General features: G+C 37.2%; 1 protein-coding gene and 1 long non-coding RNA gene across 3 annotated transcripts; both read left to right on the top strand.

Annotated features, from left to right (window-relative positions):
* The first annotated feature begins 3843 nt into the window (after positions 1-3843).
* On the top strand, positions 3844-17749 carry LOC136284303 (glutamine--tRNA ligase-like). Of its 2 annotated transcripts, XM_066174347.1 has the most exons (14): positions 3844-4048; positions 7926-8076; positions 8604-8713; positions 9140-9215; positions 9497-9561; positions 9982-10038; positions 11384-11519; positions 12953-13038; positions 13684-13775; positions 14474-14547; positions 15445-15522; positions 15630-15738; positions 16281-16315; positions 17067-17749. In XM_066174347.1, exons 1-11 carry the CDS (start codon positions 3851-3853, stop codon positions 15507-15509), a joined length of 1110 nt encoding a protein of 369 aa, XP_066030444.1. In that variant the 5' UTR covers positions 3844-3850; the 3' UTR covers positions 15510-15522; positions 15630-15738; positions 16281-16315; positions 17067-17749. The 2 variants fall into 2 exon arrangements, with proteins under 2 accessions (XP_066030444.1, XP_066030445.1); XM_066174348.1 differs by lacking the exon at positions 16281-16315.
* On the top strand, positions 5413-6760 carry LOC131795057 (uncharacterized). Its single transcript, XR_010719121.1, has 2 exons — positions 5413-5549; positions 6250-6760. It is a non-coding gene; the product is annotated as an uncharacterized lncRNA (long non-coding RNA).
* Positions 17750-19223: the final 1474 nt, after the last annotated feature.

Here is a 19223-nt window from a genome sequence, read left to right as displayed (position 1 = left end):
AATGATCACGCACATTTAAATCTTTAACTCCCGTGATCTAATTGTTAATTCTCTCCTCTAGCGGCTACATGTTTCCTTTCATAGGAGATACGGAAATTTGGTGTTAGTTCAAAGAGAACAAATTCTACCAGATAAAACTTTGAGTATTTTCATTACCTGTTTGCTGGATAACGTACTGATATTACAGGGATAAGTTGCAAGGAAATTGCATCGCGTGCAGTCTATTTAACCACGAGTCAAATGAGCGAAACCAATGAAATTTATAAATGTATGTAAATGAGATATTTTCACGTCTGACAACAATAACCTGAGAAAATTCGACTGAAATTAAACTTAATTGTTGTCAGCTGCACGAAAATTAAGATTACGATCTTTCATTATAAATGACATGAGCTCTAAACAGCTCTAATCAGTTGCAGAATGAAAATTGGTTTGTACCTGTTAAACTGTCATCCTCTGAATCCCTGTATTCTCCAAATGATGTCATTTGTTAATTCTACATGCCTGAAAATATCAAAAATAACATTTTGCTTTACAACAATTTCGATGAAAAAATGAACAAGGTTACATATTCACGAGTTTAAAAGATCTAACCTCGTCTAATACCCAGTTTCGTGATCACAATTGCTATTCTTCTCTAAGAAAGTTATTGTGCTTGTTTTTTTGTTTGTTTGTTTTATTCTCTCTATGATTATTACTTGTTTACATGTTTCTGCATGACGATTAATTTATCTTGTAATTTAAATTTAGTTATTTCCGTTTTGGTGCAAAACACTCTCAATCCGCAAAATTCCTTTTCTCCTCAGAGCAGGCCATTTTACAGTCTGTCATAACTGAATCGATAAGGATGAATTCACACCGTGAATTATATTGTACCAATGCAATTTCTCTTTAAGTGATCTAGTCGATATATCCCTCGATCAATATGATACACATTTATTTTTGGTTACTTCCCATTAGCGTTACAGTTCTCTCAAATTTTCATTTTCCGCTTTCACCATGACAACTTCATAAAGTTTCTAAAAATAATAGCGGTAAACTTTTTTCTTGTAAATAATTCGCGCCAATTCTGCACGAAATATTTTTGCAGTCAAAAGCGTAAGTGTCCAGTGAAATTCAGTGGCGCTCTAGATCTCATCCTGATACAATCAGTTTTGGAATAATAAAATCTGTTCCTTTCTAATATGAAAACGATGCTGATTCACAAAATCCAGATGGGTTTGTCAGTATGTAGTCGATTTCCGAACAAGATTAAATGGGCATCCATGTCTCAGTTGTTTGCATTCACTGTCTTTCATTTACATGTAAAAAAATTTAGTGTTACATCGAGATACTTTGCTTTTACTGATAACTTTCTCTGTTCTCAAAGATCACTCCTTTTTTGCTGGGTTGATATCTACGTGTACTTTGTAATAACAAGTTGCACATATTCATCACCGGAGGAGACACAAAGCTAAAGAAATCACATCAATAATATGTATTCTTTATGTTTATTTTTTTCCAATTTTCCCATCTTTCGATTATAATATGCTACATATCTCTTCATTATCTTTCCTCACCTGAAGACTACTTGCAATAAGTTCAACTCCAATAAAGTTCTTTCCCAACAAAATAATTGACTTCTCGCTTTATCTAAAGAAAAGCATATTCAAATCGTTACGCGTCTTATAAAGAATTAAAGCGAATACCATAAGTACTCTTCTTAGAGAAATATCCGAGGAAGTTATTCCAGAATTTTTTAAATCTATGTACTCCATGCATCTTTGTGTACAGAAACCCTCAGGGTATCTTACAGGAATTTTATGATTAAATTGTCACTGAACCAGTTGTCGTTAATTTGGAAGAGAAATCTGAGGCCCTAGCTCTCTTTCTCTTAGAGCTCCGGAATTGTCTGCTGAGTTTGGATGCAGTAAGTGAGGCCATAAATAATTGTATTATAGTTCATACAAACAAGTGACACACACGATACTGAAATCAGAAATACTGCAGCTTCAAAGATCCCTCATGGGAAGATAAATAAGCTACCTCAAGGTCTGGTATGTTTATCAACATGTCAACATTGATATTTACTCTGTTGTTTAACTTGATCTGACGGATAGGGTCTTTTTTTTCGGTCGTCGGTTAAAAATGATTTTTTTCCTTTGTCACGAAGGAGCTTGAAATTTCCTTTCTTTCACTATGTGTTATTTAGATATGACACTTTCGACATCGATGATCTCTGCAGTATGCAGGATGATCCTTTATGTATCCACTGTATGTCATGGCTCATTAACGAGAAATCTAAAGCTATGTGGGTGAACTTCAGATCGTAAAATTCGATGACCTCGAGAGGAAAGTTAATGTTTTCCTTCCAACCCCCCGCGTTCGTGACGAGTGAATAAGATCGATATTTCTTTCATTCGTTTGTCTCATGTTTCAAATTAATTCTATTTGTATCTTTAGGTATCTTTAGTCAATACCCGTTTATCTCATCCACTGCATTAGGTCGCTATTAACTTATTCTGTCCTCACCTTAACTCCTGTGAAAATGTGATTTGCCCCACAAGTGTGTAACGAAACGGTGCACTTGGTAACACCAGCACTATTGAAGAAGCTGAATATGAGCTCATCAAACTCGAAACAGAAAATCGTGTATCATCGTTTATTTCGTGACCCATGATTCTATTTTGTAGCTACCGTGTTTCGCTATTTATACGCCAGGTGAGACTGGGCCTCATACAGCATCTTTTTGGTTTTCATTAATCAGGAGTATAGCGCAATGACATAAACATTCCCTTTTTTTATTTTTTCGCTGATGTGATAATCGTTAAACCGCCGGCTGTTTAGGTTGGAGAAATCCCTGAAGTTACTATGCCAGATGAATATAACAATAGCCTTGATTAACAAAAAGGAAATCATAAGGTGTTTCGTCCTTTCAGAACCTTGATCTCACCTAACTGTTAACGACGAAATCATGCTAAGCATCGATGAAAACGGTTTTGATCCTCGACCTTAGAGGTTGGTCAAGATGTCGCTGCACAAAGCTGTTTGAGTGACATTATGTTTGTTAATGTTCCTCCTTTTATTTTCGTTGTGTTATTTTGGAACTTGGAAGATTAGTATCGGTGGACTTGCAGATGATTTCGGTAAGACTCTCTTTTCTTTATTGATAACTAAGAACTCTTCCTCCACAAAAATTGTAACAACGATTTCTTCGTAAAATGTGTAAGTATTGTTTAAATGCAATCGAAAAACAGTTACAACTTTAGTGGCAAAGGTATATAATCCGTATCTCTACTCCGCTGTATCAGTGTAATTAATTCTTTGCCATAACCCATTAATTAAGGTGAGTCCTTGAAGATTTCTAATCATTGAATCTCCTCTACTAACTATGATTGAATTAAAAATTACAAGTTTTCGATAGTTTCATTTTTTAAAATAATTCTTCACCTGTAACTCGTATAATTTTAGGAATATATTTGTAGTTTTTATATGTAATTTTCAATATCTACGACAGTATTGTTTGTTTCAACTCCAGGGCTCTTCTAGATACCAGACGCGAGGCTGAATGGGCTACTCTGGAGCAAAGTTCATCATTCTATTGATGTATTTATCTATGTACCTGATTTTTTCCTTAAAATATCATCCCTTAACCACGCATGAAGGTCACAACAATAAAGGAAATGATCACAAAACTAAAGAAGCTCTTGATTGGTACACAAATTCTTCTTGTCAACACCTTGGCAAGTCCACCTCAGGAAACGTACTGTGACACCGCCAAAATAAATGCAGATCCAATAAACCAAGCCAGTCTCGACCTAGTCTTCTTGAACGAGCTTGCGCGGCTACATAGGTATAGTCTATTCCATGCATGTGGCTGTTTCCTCGTAGAATGAGGTTTCGTTCTTTTGCCTCCGCGCTTTGTGAGAATTTTTCTCCTGTTATTGTTAGTCGATCGGTGATGGACAAGGCTGGACTTTTCCAAAGTATTGGTTTAAGCGAGCAGAAAGCTCAGGAAACACTGAAGAATGATGCGCTTTCGAAGCGACTGGAATCTATCATAACTTTGGTGAGTAAAAGCTTGGGGTTTTCATTCGATAGATTTTAATAGCCTGTGATTTTTGTGGAGTATTAACTGATCATGGATGCACTTGCTTGAAATAATGTTTGTATATTTTTAGTGATTTCGATAGATTGGCTTAGAATGTTTGTTAAAGGTGCTACTGCAATCCCTCTATCTTATATCAGCTCGATCAGTTCTTCGTAGGCTGATGCAATAACTGGTACTTACATGTAATAGTAACATAAGTGGATAACATAAAGTCTTAAGTTTTCCTCTTTCTTACGATTCTTGCAATAATTGGAAATCTTGCTTTTTTGTGATGAAATTAAAATGCACTACTAGAATGAAGATTTGTTATGTAAATGAGCATATATTGGTTTTGAACAGTACACTGGTAATATATTGGGTACAAATTGAGTGAGTGAGAGGACTGGACGAGAATGTTCAAGGTTTGTATGTCATGACTCAAAGCTAAATATTCGCTGTCCAACTGGACCTAACTCAGTCACTGAGGGCTGATTATTTAAAAAAAGTTTAGCTGTTGTTTAACAAAACCACATTGTAAACAATCCTCAGTTTAACTTAACCCTTTATCTGAACATTTTTTTTTGGGAACAGGGTTGAGAGGTGTCAGGTTGTGTCGCCCCATTGCCTTGTCGCCCCAGGTTACGTCGCCCCAACCGAAGTTACGTCGCCCCAACATCGGAGTTGTGTCGCCCCAACATCAAAGTTGCGTCGCCCAAACGCGCAACTTCGCTTATCAAGTAAAAGTTTGTAAGATTCTCCGATCGATTTACGCGAACGATCGACTTATAACATAAACATAATACTGCTGTAAGATTTATCGATCGATCGAAGGAAAAGTTTGTAAGATTATTACGATGTAACTCGATGTAACTTATTTCGAAAACCACCCATTTTTTATTGTTTTTACAATTTCACAACACAAAATCTTTATGGAATCTGTCTGCTCAATAGATTAATTTACTTATTAAATCCTAAAACCATCCTTTTAATTTTAAACCTTTGTACAATTTCACAACAAAGATCTTTTAAACGGACTGGAGCAGTGTTGTAATCATTATGCGGCAGTTTACAGTAGGTTAATTATGGCATTCGTTTTCTAACTAGGTTGGTGGATGCCGTCATTTGATTTTCGCGACACGACGCCAACTCGACCTACTCAACAGAGCAAAAAGCTGGTACGTGGATGCGACCTTCAAGCTGTACCGTCAGCCGTTTACCCAGCTGTTAACAGTCAACGCCTTCGTGAAGGCAGTTGACTACGTCAAGCAGGTGCCGTTGGTTGTTTGTCCTTATGTCGGGCAAACGGAAGCGTGATTACAGAGCTGTTTTCCGAGAGCTGCTAGAGCTGTTACCATCCCCAGCGCTACGAAAAGTCACGCTAGACTTCGAGTGTGCAGTATGGAAGGTACTTCGACAACTGCTCCCAGACGTCAAACTACTGGGGTGCGTCTTCCATTGGACTCAAGCCCTGTGGAGGAAGGTTAGTGTCACTTACCATTATTTAGTATATTCTTGTTTTCTCTAAAAAATTTCGTCATTAGTTGTTTTTAAAGGCCGTATAAAGTTTAAAAATATCGCCGTTCGTTCAGGCCACAATTCAATTGACTCTGAGTGTGTTTGTTGGTTGTGTACTTTCAAATAAATTTAAAGGAGCTACGTCTCAATATTTTGAGTCATTTATTCGATAGCCTAAATCATGACAATTTTTTTTTAAAAATCAATGAACGGCGACGTAGCTCCTTTAAAACAAGTCTTCTTCCTTTAATTTTTTTAAGTGCAAGAGCTTGGCCTCCAGGTTTCGTACAGGGAGGATCGGGGCACCCATGCTTTCATACGAAAGGTCATGGCTCTACCCTTCCTCGCTTTCCTTAAGCGGAGTTACTACTCTTCTGACCTACTACGAAATTTAGTACCGCGATGTCAATTTTCAAGACCATGTGCCCTTAGGGCAGGAAGAACTGTGTCTGTACCTACCTCCTCAAGATCTGTTAGATTTGGAAATTTTTGTACTATTAAATATCAGAATCATGTGTAATATACTTAACTGCAATTTATCTTATTACTTATAGTATTTAATGTTTACACAATATTTAATATTTATATTTAATTGATATCTAAAATAGTTCTATGTATGCATAATGTAGAAGTATTTGTAAATTATGACCCGCCTTGTAATTCAGTTTCTACTGCAAGAAGGCTGAATAAACGATCATCATCATCAAGAAGAAGACATCAGGCCGCAGTTCCAGCGCCTCCAGCAAACAGCAAACACAGCACCTCTTTGCCACTTCACCGACTACGTATCGAGCACCTGGATCGAAAGCAACACCTGGCTGCCATCCTCTTGGTCAGTCTTTATGCAGTCGGTCAGGACCAACAGTGATGTGGAAGGTTGGCAGCTCGGTCTGCACACCAGAGCCCAGGGCAAGAGCCAGCTACCCATGTACTTACTTATCTACCTGCTCTACAAAGAAGCCAAACTAACTTCCCTGAACGTGCATATGGTCGCAGAAAAAAAACTTCGACGACTTCAGCGGCGCAGATATCGTCAAATCCAGGCTAAGGTATTTTCACTGTGGGGACAATATGAAGAGGGCGACAAGACGGCGAGACAACTTCTCAAGGCTTGTTCATTACTTGTTGGGCCGAGAGGCGCTTAAAACAATTCGTTAAGTTAGTTATAGAAAGTGAGTCGAGACACTCCAACTTTACGCTTGTTTTGTGAAGTTTTTTGATTGCCCTTTCCTCTACTAAAGCATCTTTTGATATAAAAACATGAATGAAAGGTTAGTTAATGTTACATGACTTCATTTTAAGCATGCTTTACATCAAACTATTGAAATAAAGTCCTGAAGTAAGCCGAAATGTTCGGTGTAGATTTATCATCTTCGCAGTACACAGGTGCATTTTGAAATAACGGCAAGCGGGTCAGCTAAACTTAATACTTTACTTCGATGGGGCGACATAATTTTGATGATGGGGCGACACAACTAATATGTTGGGGCGACACAACTCCGATGCTGGGGCGACGTAACTTCGGTCGGGGCGACATAACCTGGGGCGACAAGGCAATGGGGCGACACAACCTACATTCGGTTGAGATAGCTGAAAGCTTCCAGTGAAAGGGCATTTTTAAGTCAATCAACCCTCTTATAGAGTGTGCCTCAGGCCCATTGATTGTGTAAAACCTTGGTTTATCCTAGACCTTGTGTAAATATCTGGCTTTATGTTCATGCAAACACTCTTTTTTTTATCCTTCTCTACTTGCATCCTGCACGTTCATTTGTAAAGCAGGGCTGGGTTAAGATAACCCAGGGTTAGTGTGAAACCTGATTTCAGATCTAAAAGTTAAAAAATAAATTTTCAATTTTGGTATAATTTTTTTTGCCTTTTTTTATCTTGGATGTTATCAAAAATTGTGAAAATTGTCCCAAGAAGGCTATTGAATCAAAGGAATAAAGAAACCCTGATTAAAATTTAACTTTGGATTAGGCCTTTGAACAACTTGACTCAGAGTGCTAATGGAGATGAAGTAATCAGGACACAAAATGAAGCACCCAAAATAAGGACAAGCCAGACCAATTTTGAGTTGTACTTTTTTAAGCCTATAGTCACTCTGTAATCTGTTGGCCTTGTAGTTGATCTCCTTTTTCCTTTTTGCCCCCTTCTTTGTATCTAATGAATTGTGAAGACTTGTACTTTTGTGAAACAGTCAGTATGACACTAGGCTGGGGCAAATAGATTTTAGTGTCCATGGTACAACTGTCCTACACTGTAGAATTGATGATGGCTATTTCTTGTGTTCACTGCTTCTCTATGCTTAGATTGGGCATCACAATTTTTCTGTTTTTAACAGGTGAAAGAAAAATCCACAGATGTGATTGAAAAACCCACTGGTGTTTTGATGTACTCCTTGGCAAGCAGCAATATGAAAGATGAATCACAGATCAAGTTTGTTAGTAACTACATTGCAAACAAGAAGTTGGCATCTGCGATACAACTGACAGGTGTGATGTTGCTATCTAGTGTAAGAGAGGGAGGAGAAGCTGGGATTGATCAGGTTTTTTATTTATTTTATTATTTTATTATTATTACAGAACATGTTTTTTTTTTCCTGGGATTTTCCCTAATGGAATTTTTTTGACTGGTGCCAAAAAAAATTGGTCATAAGTTACAGTATGGACCTCGAACTTGGTGATTAAGAAGTACTTATTGTTTAGTTGGTGATTAATTATTTCGAAGGTGTTTCAGGGGATTGATAAATTTGATGGTACTGTCTGATTGTCTGAGTAAATTGAGAAGGACTGCTGTTGGTGGAAGTGACTGACATTTTAAAAATCATTGTGGAGGTCATCATCAGAATGGAGACAAGGTGAAGACTTCCCCTGGGGTTGTCAAAATATCACGAACTGATATGAACATTAGTACTTCTCCAGACTGCCTTTGTCTGATGGCACGACATAAATAAATTCTACCCCTGGGTTCAATCAGTTAATTAATATTCATATTATGTGTTACTTTTATTTTATCTTAGCTGCAGTGGATTTTATGAAGGCCAATCCAGTTCTGCCTGTTGACGTGGCTGCCTTTGAAAAAAATTGTGGTATTGGAGTAAACATCACACCTGATCAGATTGAAGACTGTGTAAGTAAGAAATTGAAAGATTTGATTTACTCTTTTAAAGTAGCTCTCATCAGTTTCACTTAACTTACTTGAATTACAAGGTACTGTATATCAGTTGAAAGGGAGAATCACTTATGTGAATTACAACTTAACCCTTTAAGCTCTAAGAGTGACTAGCATCTAATTTCTCCTTACAATATCACCCCTGAATCACAATAATGTCATGGGAATAAGGGAAATGATCATTAACAGAAGAAACTCTTGATTACTAAACAAATTCTCCTTGTCAGCACCTTGAGAAATGTATGATGAGCAGTATGGAGAATACGTCTACTGATGTTAGGGTGTAGAGGGTTAATAATACCATTACTAATACTAAGGATTATGATAACACTCATTTTAGGGACTTTTTGGTTTGATTTTATTTGTCTTTTTTTTTTCCACAAGGTTGAAGAACTTATCAAGAAACACAAGGAAGAATTGTTGAAGAAACGCTACAAATTCAATGTTGGAATAATAATGGGTGAGTTTAGAATGAGACTTTATTCTTTCACAGTGTCTAATGAGCCCCTTTCTCAGATGAACCTTCTCAAATGAGTCCTCTCTCTCATAACGCCTCCCTCCTGTAAATAATCCCTCCCTAATAAGCCCCTCTCAAACAAGCCCCTCTGTAATAAGGCCCCTCTAACGTTCCACTTGTCTGGAAGCCCTGAAAATTATAAATCCTCTTGTGAACTAATTTAATGGATATTGTTTGTTTTAGTAAAGATATATGACCTGTTTTTACTTTGTTTGAAATTTTAGGAAAGGCGAGAGAGAAGTTAAAGTGGGCAGATGGAAAAGCTTTGAAAGCAGAAATTGATATGCAGGTTTGTGGTACAATAGCTTGCTATAAATCAGTCCTACTGTCTGCCTGTCATTCTGTATGTCCATCAGTTGTCACTCCATCTGTCAGTTTTGCCAGGAACATCAAACTCACACCAGGTCAAAGGAAGTCTTCACTGCTGACAGGAATAAGTTGCCCTTAGACTGAAGAAAATGTCCTATATTACATAGGAGATCCATGATTACTGTCACAAGTAGAGACTACTATATTATGAACATTTTTTGAAAGAAAGTTATAGAGAACCATGCTCCAAAATGTTAAAAAAAACAGAAAAATATTGATGTTTGAATGTTATGGACTTATCTTTTGGAAGGTTTGATTTCACACAGGTGTAACTATTAATATTTAACAATGACTCTTTTGTTGGATGGTATTTATTTTTGGTATTTTGACTCTTTTACAGATCTTAGATTTGCTTGGACCTAAAACTGAAGCAGACATGCAGCCTTTCAAAACAAAGGTGACATAACTAGAGACTTGTATTTATGGCATCATATTTTAAAGTTTCCACCTTGATATAACCAAGTGCATAGAACCAGACAATGAGCGGCATAAGTGATTGATGGAGATGGTTTATAAGTCACTCTCAGGGGGCAATGGGTTACCCCTTTAACTCCCATGAGTGACCAAGACAGAATTTCTCTTTACAATATCAATACCATATCAAGCAAACAAGTGATGAGAATAAAGAAAAATATCAGTTAAAGGATTATGAGTTGATCCAATACCAAATTCTCTGAACACAAATCACAAGAACTGTATGGGAGATAGTGAGGAGGATTACTAATGACATCTTGGGAGTTAAAGAGTTAAGGATAATTTATATATAGTAACCATTTTTCAAACAATATTGTATGATTTGAAGTTTGGTCCTTTTACCCTCTCAGAGTGATTAGCATGTAATTTCTCCTCATAGTATCATCCTTTTACCCTCTCAGAGTGATTAACATGTAATTTCTCCTCATAGTATCATCCTTTTACCCTCTCAGAGTGATTAGCATGTAATTTCTCCTCATAGTATCATCCTTTTACCCTCTCAGAGTGATTAGAATGTAATTTCTCCTCATAGTATCATCCTTTTACCCTCTCAGAGTGATTAGAATGTAATTTCTCCTCATAGTATCATCCTTTTACCCTCTCAGAGTGATTAGAATGTAATTTCTCCTCATAGTATCATCCTTTTACCCTCTCAGAGTGATTAGCATGTAATTTCTCCACATAGTATCATCCTTTTACCTTCTCAGAGTGATTAACATGTAATTTCTCCTCATAGTATCATCCTTTTACCCTCTCAGAGTGATTAGCATATAATTTCTCCTCATAGTATCATCCTTTTACCCTCTTAGAGTGATTAGCATGTAATTTCTCCTCATAGTATCATCCCAGAATCAAACACTAAGGTTATGAGAAAAGAGGAAATGATCACCAACTAAAGATCTGTGCTGGGTTGTTCAAAGCTGGGTTAAGGTAACCCAGGGTTAGTGTGAAATTTGCTTTCAGATCTGAAAGCTGTAAGAGAAAATTCAGTACTATTCTTTTTGTCTACAATTTGATGATTGGATGCCCAAATAAGAATAAAGGTAATTATCTGAAAAAGGCTTTTAAAAAAAGTGAATGAAAAAACTCAGATTAAAATTTTACCCTGGGTTAACACTAATTGGACTTTGAGCAACCGAACTTGGAAGCTTCTGATTGTTAAACAAATTCTTGTTTAGGAAATGTGTTGGAAACAGTATGGAGAATATGCTTACTGATGTTAGGGTGTTAAGGGTTAATGTTATGGACTGTACATGTATTGATCATAGGAGGCCAAGCCCAGCAAAGAGGGAAAGCCAGCAAAAGAGTCTCATCCTGCAGCTGTAGAGGTTTCATTGAATGGTGATACTGGAGATGATGAAACAAGTTCTTTGTTTGGAGAGGCAAGCAAGTTCCACAAACCAGGTGAATATACAGTAGATCAGGATACAGGCCACATTATATGGTTTGTGATCAGTTTTAATCTAATCTGTTTTCAGCCATGATACTCTGGCATGTATCTAATAATTCATCTTCATATTTGCCTCTCCTGTCTTATTACCGTAATTTCCGGTCGTTTACCCGCACGGCCGATTACCCGCACTGGCCGATTATTGCATACGGCGAAAAAAAAAGTCAACAGATTACCCGCACTGGTGGATAACCCGCACGTTAAGTTATTCAACTTTTTGGTGGCGAAAACGTGACATTGAGGTGATACATTTCAGTCTTTTAAAAGTTGTCTGATCCAACTTTCGAAAACTTGGAAGCGTCTTTGTCGAGTTTAAAGGTCAAAGAAATTCAGACGCGTGCACAATTCTGTGTCAATATTAGCATGTACGTTATTGATAAGATTATACAGTAAAAACACTAGCGGCCCATGCCCAAATCTCAACGTTTCATACTTGACAGAATGCAAATTTGTGGCCACATTTTGTGCGAGCGATCGTTCAGCGCCATGTTGATTTGTTGAAAAAAAGCTGGGCGAGTATTAAAACTTGAATTATAAAGTACTGTCGGCGATATCTGAAAAAATCGATATCTCCGGTTCTATGGGGCCTAACAAGTCCCTTAAAACGGGAAAATTCTCTTTAGCTTAAGCTAGTGTTATATGGAAATTTGTTACTGATGCGCCGGATATCTTGGGATAATTTTTGTCACCATCAAGGTTTTGTTTTCACGCGTGCCGATAGCAATTTGTTTGTCGCAATTTGTTCGTGCGTGAAATAAACTCGAGTCGGCATCATGTTTTCGTGCCGCTTTGCGGCACTATTAATACAATAAAATTCACTTGAGAGGTGGAAACGCATGTTGGTGATAATTTTTTTCAATTCAACCACCACTAGATTTTAAAATTGTCACATAACCCGCACCTCCCTATTACCCGCAGTGGCGCGCGTTTAATGCAAAATCAACAGATTACCCGTGGGTAAACGACCGGAAATTACGGTATATCCCACAAAACTAAAATTTTTCAGTTTTTATAGTTTTGTGGTTAGCCAAAATTATTTTACCCTTTGAACTTTTAAAATGACTGGCATTTCTTCTTACAGACAATATCACCTCCAAGTCACAATAAAGGAAATGATCAGCTCTTGATTGTTAAACAAATTCTCCCCATCAGCACCTTAGGAAAGTAATAAGAATAGCTTGGAGAATATGCATACTGATCATGTTCAGGAGTAAAGGGTTGACTCATTTTGGTGAACTGTGGCTCCTTTACGAATAGTTATTTTAAGGCCATGATGCAATAATGTTTATTATAATGGACATGTAAAATACCCTTAATCTCTTGGTAACTTTTTTTTTAGTTATGTCTATGTGCTAATGGACTTTCTCTCAACCTTTTTTAAACTTAGGTGAGAACTACCTTACACCTGCCTATGTTGTAACCCCTAGGACAATGACACTGCTAAAGGAACATTTAGAAAGAACTGGAGGAAGAGTAAGTGTCAGATAGTTTTACTGCTCAAGTAATGAAATGTTTCTTACAGGATCTCACAGTTTCAATGTTGTGCGATGCACTATAATTTGGGGACGTGTACATGTTATGAACTGTTAACTGAGTACTTGGGTTAGAAAACTGGCTGAGATCATTTTATTTTGTCCTGGGCTAGATTCTTACAATAACTTGTTCCCAGCTCACACTTTATTATTTTTATTGTAATTTATTGTTGGAGACCATTTTTGCTGCAACACAATATGCTTAGAAATGTTTGATTCTGTCCTACTGTGATTATTGTGCTATTGCAACTACTGAAATTTGTGAAAAGAGGTTGAGTATCCAAAGAAACTGTGGTGCTGAGTCAGTCAGGGACATCACAAGATAAAACTTGTTGTATCAATTGAGTTGTTAATTAATGTCAATTGGCCACTGTTAAGAGTTATTGAAGCTGACATTTCAAGCAGTAGCTCTTTGTCAGAGTGAAATTTGTAGACTTCCATATTTATTTTCATTAATTAATTATTATTTTCTGTCATTTTTTTCTGTGTTTCCTGAGTTTACATGCAGTACCTATGCAGTCATTGCAGAGCATCTTCTGACAAGCTAAATAGTACATGGAGTTTATTGAGGGTTCTACTTTTCTAGGTGCAAGTTTTACAAGATTTCCTCCTGAACCCAATGGCATTCTTCACATTGGTCATGCCAAAGCTATCAACTTCAACTTTGGTTATGCAAGAGTAAGGTTTATGATACTGTATCACTCCAGAATGCTCTGATAGCTTTTTCTGATTGTCTAGTGTAATGGTTCAGATAAGGGTAGTCTGGAGAAGGAATGTTTTGGTAGTGCTTACTGATGTTTCAACAACATTAGTGGAAGTCTTCATGGGAGTCAAATGAAGAGTGTTTGTTAGTTGAGTGGTAAAAGTTGTGTGGTTTATGGGGTGAAGTGATGGTCAGTTTTTGCAGTGATGATATTTGCTGTTAGATTCAAGTAGTATAAGTCTGTGGTGATTGGTCAGTTTTGATCTATTGTGATGTGAGGTTGTTCTTTTTGGTTTGTTGGTTAAATATGTAAAGTCATGAATAAGATGGTGCCATGTGCATTATATAATGTGGGGAGTGATGCAAGATTAGCTCAAGACATGGTGATTTGGAGGGACATTGTTAAGGCATTACCTGTGCCACTGGGCACAGTGAGGTTGAGTGTATGCTGCCAGTTATTGTTGAAATTGGTTGTATTTAACAGACTCCTGACACTAAATCTCATGTTTATGTTATCATCATTATCATTTCTATTTTAACATTTAAAGATGTAATTGCCATTATAGTCATGATCGTCATTAAAGTCCCCATCCTCATTACCATCATGAATCTCATCACCATTATCAGTGTTATTGATATGTATTTATTATTTCCTATTAATTCTGCTTTTGAGATATGATGACACAAACCCAGAGAAGGAAGAGGAGAAGTTTTTCACAGGAATTTTGGATTTGGTGAAATGGCTTGGTTAGTAAAATAGTTTTGTTAAGGAAGATTTCCAGGAAAAGCTCAATATTTTCTGTGGACATATCTCTCTTATTTTTCCTCATGTCAAGTTTAAGAAGTTTTAACTGTCATTAAAGAATTTATGAATATGAATATATGAAAGTCATATTTTTTAACTGTGGATAAGGAATTTATACCCATCGTCAAAAATTAATCCTTTGATCCCTAAGAGGGAGGACATGTAGCAATATATCACACTTTAAGGTGACAAGAATAAAGGAAATGAACATGAACTAAAGAAGTTATTGATTGTTAAATATTAAATTCTCCCAGTCAGCATCTTATGAAATGTATAGAGAAAAGTATAGAGAACATGCATACTGATGGCGGCATCTAAAGGGTTGATTCACAAATTTCCAAGTGGATTCATTTGCAATCCCTGTTTGATCATCTCTATCATTAGCCACATTTGATTCTTTGTGGGTTATTGATGCCTTTTACTAACCAAGTTCAAGGTCTGTGCTGTAAGTTACAGATCAAGTTTTTTCTGTTGGGTTTTATGGGCCAATGGGAAAGTATGTGGGACATGTACCCTCTTGGAAAAAAAACAAGGGTCCATAACTTACTGTACAAATTAAGAAAACGAGATTAGTAAGATATTTATTTTATTTCTGGATTAAAATAGAGAGGAAAGATTTCAATGCAAACAAACTTTTGAATTTAGCAGGATGCACCATGAGATACAGCCTACTAAATTGACCAATCATAGTGCACATGCTAACAAATTATTATCGCTTTATTGTTCTCCTTCCTAACTAAACCAAAATTGAATTGTGTGTAGCTTCTCCACCAGACTTTGTCATCCCACTTTCATTTGTTTTTTTTTTTTTTTGGTTTTTTTGTTTTGTTTTTTTTCAGGTTTTGAACCATGGAAGATAACCCATGCTTCAGACAATTTGGAAAATTGTATGATTTTGCTGTAGAGCTCATCAAAAGGTAAACATTTATCACATTGATGTGCATCTATAGCAACAAATCTGCTAGTCAGAGTAATGACAAATTTCCTTTTTTTTTTTTTTTCCATCAACTTTGTGATGATTTAGGGGACAAGCATATGTCTGTCACCAGCAGTATGAAGAAATCAAAGGCCACAATCCCCCACCCAGCCCCTGGCGGGACAGACCAATAGAGGAATCACTGAGGCTGTTTGAGGTTTGTTGAATGTTGTTTTTCTTAAATAGTTTATGTAGGGGTGGCAATGGTAAAATCCTAGACTCCCAAGATGCGAAGACTCCTGTTTAGAAACCTAAGACCCACACCAAACAGTCTCACACAAGTCCCTGTTATATGCGGTTGCTTTACCCAGATTGTTGCGAGGTACTGGTAATGAGGAGAAAGTTATGATACCCTCTTCTGTGATGGTTTTTGTCATATATTGACGAGCACCAGGTTAACCATTTAACTCCCAGAAGTGATCAACATGAAAGTCCTCCTGATAATATCCTTACATTTTCCCGCAAACAGCTAATGAGAATATTTTAACTTATCAGGTAAAAGCTGTTGTCTTGATCTAACAGCAAATTCTCATAACTAATTTACAAGGAAATGTGTTGCAGCTAGAGGGGAGAATTACCAATCAGATCTTGGGAGTTAAAGGGTTTGACCAACAAGCAACCCTTCAGTTACTTTTTACAGCAGAAATGGCCTTCGGTTCTTTTTTTAAATCTTATTACAAACAAAACACATTTGTCTAGTTTCAGCCGGACGCGGATGAATTACTTTAATAACTGTAAGTAGTTTTTAAAACCGTCAATTCTAACAATCGTAAAATAAATACTGTCTAGGCTAAAACTGTCATAATTGATAACAGGTATTGCTGTATATCAGTCTGAGCTGAATCTCTTGTTGTGTTATAAGCGCGCCCTGAACAACCGATCTACCCATGACAAACATGTGTAGACATTTATGACTATTACTAAGCCTGACAGAATGCAGTTCAATTCGGTCCGTAATTCATCAAGTGATTGACAAAATTATAACAGCACGCATATAACGCGTGTAGTCACACAGGCATGTTGCGTTAAATGGCCAGTTACAAGCATAACGTGAACTTTACACTGTCCCATTGGTGCACTAATCAATACTGTAGCAAAGTTCTCGAACGTGATTAGTTATCACCAGCCCGATTTGAGCACTAATAGAACAGTGTACACTATATATACCGACAGGGCCTGTATATCGTAGATTTGCCATCGGGACAGGACGCTCTGAAGCTTTGTAACAATGGTTTTAAATGACTTTTCGTTGCCATTCCAAAACAATAGTGAAGTAAAAAAGACATTTTGTCTCCCTTTTTATTCAAAGCGCGAAAGAAATTTCTTTCTTTTGGTCTATTTTCTCTATTGCTATGATTCCTTTGTTGTCATGAACTAACTTTTTGAAGGGTAATTAACTTGAAATACTCGACGAAGTCCCTCCAGATCCCGTCCAAACATCTCAAACGCAGCTTATATTGCTGTTCTTCTCTCTTTGTCTTTCAGGTTTAAGTTGGGAGCCCCGTCAGTGGCGCATGTCTCAAAAGGCTGTCAACCGCTGGTTCCTGGCCGTGACTCTACTACGCAACCCATCTCTTGTCAAGTTCCGCCGCATAGGCCGCCATTTGACGGCGTTTGTTGTAACTCTTGGAAGCGTCAACTTTAATTTGACGTTCCGATGTAAAACTTTGAGACTAACTCAGCAGGAAGAATACTGTTCGCTCTATGTGGTTCTCTTTGCCGGAGATCTGCTATAGTTTGGGATAAAGATCACAAAATGTAGGGGTTCCCTCTTTAGTTACTACAGTATGATATAGTCTGTATCTGGGTGTTGTTGTTGTTGCTTTTTTGTTGTTTTTGTTTTTGTTTTTGTTTTTGTTTTTTTTTTGGTCAAAATGTTACTCCTCTAATGGAAACTGCTCTAAATTCTGGGCTAAGCTTTATTAAACACGTAGATTGTGGTAGAGGAGTGAGTAAGGAAGCACACAAAGTACTTATTGAAAAAACAAAAAAAATTGTAGATTTCTATTGCTGGCTTCGGAAATGGGAATTATGTTATCTGGAAAGCATGGAGAGGCAAATGGTAGCATTTGCAACCGAAGATGATTTTTTTGTAAATCTATTTCTCTGTCAAGCGGGCTTGCACGTTCTGAAGCGCTTTCAAGAAAATATCGACGGCATTGTACTTACTCCTGCAAAGTCTTGTTTGCTGAACTATCTGCCATTTTCGAATAAATCAAAGAAAACTGAGTGTGTTTCAATTTTAGTCTCCCTTGTCTGACACCTTGGTACAGTTAGCGAACTCCAACATCGTGAAGATGGACTATCGAATCACGACTTCGCCGCTCTCTAGTTAATCTTTCGTAGTATGAGAGCAGTTCAAATCTTGCGCGCGCTACACAAGTCAGACATAATTATTTTTGCGCGTAATAAGTAATGGTAATAGGATTGAGTAGAGTCCAGTTCGGTCTGTAATTATAGTAGTGATAACAAAATCGGACGACCGCGCAGCGGAAGTCCGATTTGTTTATCACGAGTATGATAACAGACTGTCCGATAAAAGAATTTGCAATTTGGCAAAAATAGTGCGCAGAGAGAGGTTAAAAATATATCAACGACGTTAAAAGTACGCGAATTTTTGAAAATCGCAAAAATTATAATTTTTGAAAGTCCCGCGAAAATAAGAAACCATTAGGTACGAGCAGTCATTCGTGCGACAAGAACACTGGAGAGCGGAACTGTGCGAAGCGCTGGAGGTGGCTACTTGCCGACCACCATCAGTTTTTTACCGTTTTTTATCGACGGACTATTGAATTAAGAATTCGTAGCTCTCAGGTTATTTATCTACCAAAGAAAGGAAGCATTCAAATGACGCACGTACTAAAACTCTTCGTGTGCGTAAAAAGGTTAATGATGTTATTTCTGCAGTTTCCGGAACTGAAGCGGAGCGCATTTTAATTCAGTAGAGCCGTCTATCCAATTTACCCTTGAGCGTGAAAAGGATATACATTTGCCCTTTCTTGATTTAAATGTATCGAGAGGGGTTCGTGAGAATTTAGAGACAAAAGTCTATCGTAAACTCACCCACACCGAAAAATACCTCGCTTTCGATTCTCACCACCCTATTTGCCATAAAAAGTCTGTAGCCAAAAGTTTACTCAGGAGGGCTGACTATCAACCATCTTCACTCGATTCGAAGGCTGAATGGCTTTACAAAAACTTTTCTCCGTAACTAATCAGTGGCTATTACAAAGGGGCAAGCGAAAGAAACAAAACAAATTGTGGGAGGGAATTATTCACCTGCCATGGTTTCATGCTACTCTGGTTTGCAATTACAATTTACAATTTCAGAGACCACCAGTGATTTCAAAATGGGTGTAATAAACCACCAAATCACTTGCTTAGTTTTCTTGTGTAATATTTGTCAGAAACGAACAATCCTGAGAAGAAAGATAATCTACGATGAGTTGAGAACATTTGAAATCTATATACTAACATTGATTTTGGGAGGCAAACATGGAATAAATTTTACTTCAGAGAGAATTCGTCGTTTTAGTCGAGTGGTTCAGCCCTAAGTGACCGTTCCATAGAACCCGAACGGGCCGATGGGACTCATCAATATTATCTCATGATGAGGACGCTTTCGATAAAGAGAATAAAGCA

The sequence above is a fragment of the Pocillopora verrucosa genome, chromosome 11 (assembly GCF_036669915.1).
Source record: "Pocillopora verrucosa isolate sample1 chromosome 11, ASM3666991v2, whole genome shotgun sequence".
In the NCBI taxonomy this organism is placed as follows: Eukaryota; Metazoa; Cnidaria; class Anthozoa; order Scleractinia; family Pocilloporidae; genus Pocillopora; species Pocillopora verrucosa.
Note: the sequence above shows the minus strand (reverse complement) of the source record. Positions and strands in the feature narration are given on the sequence as shown.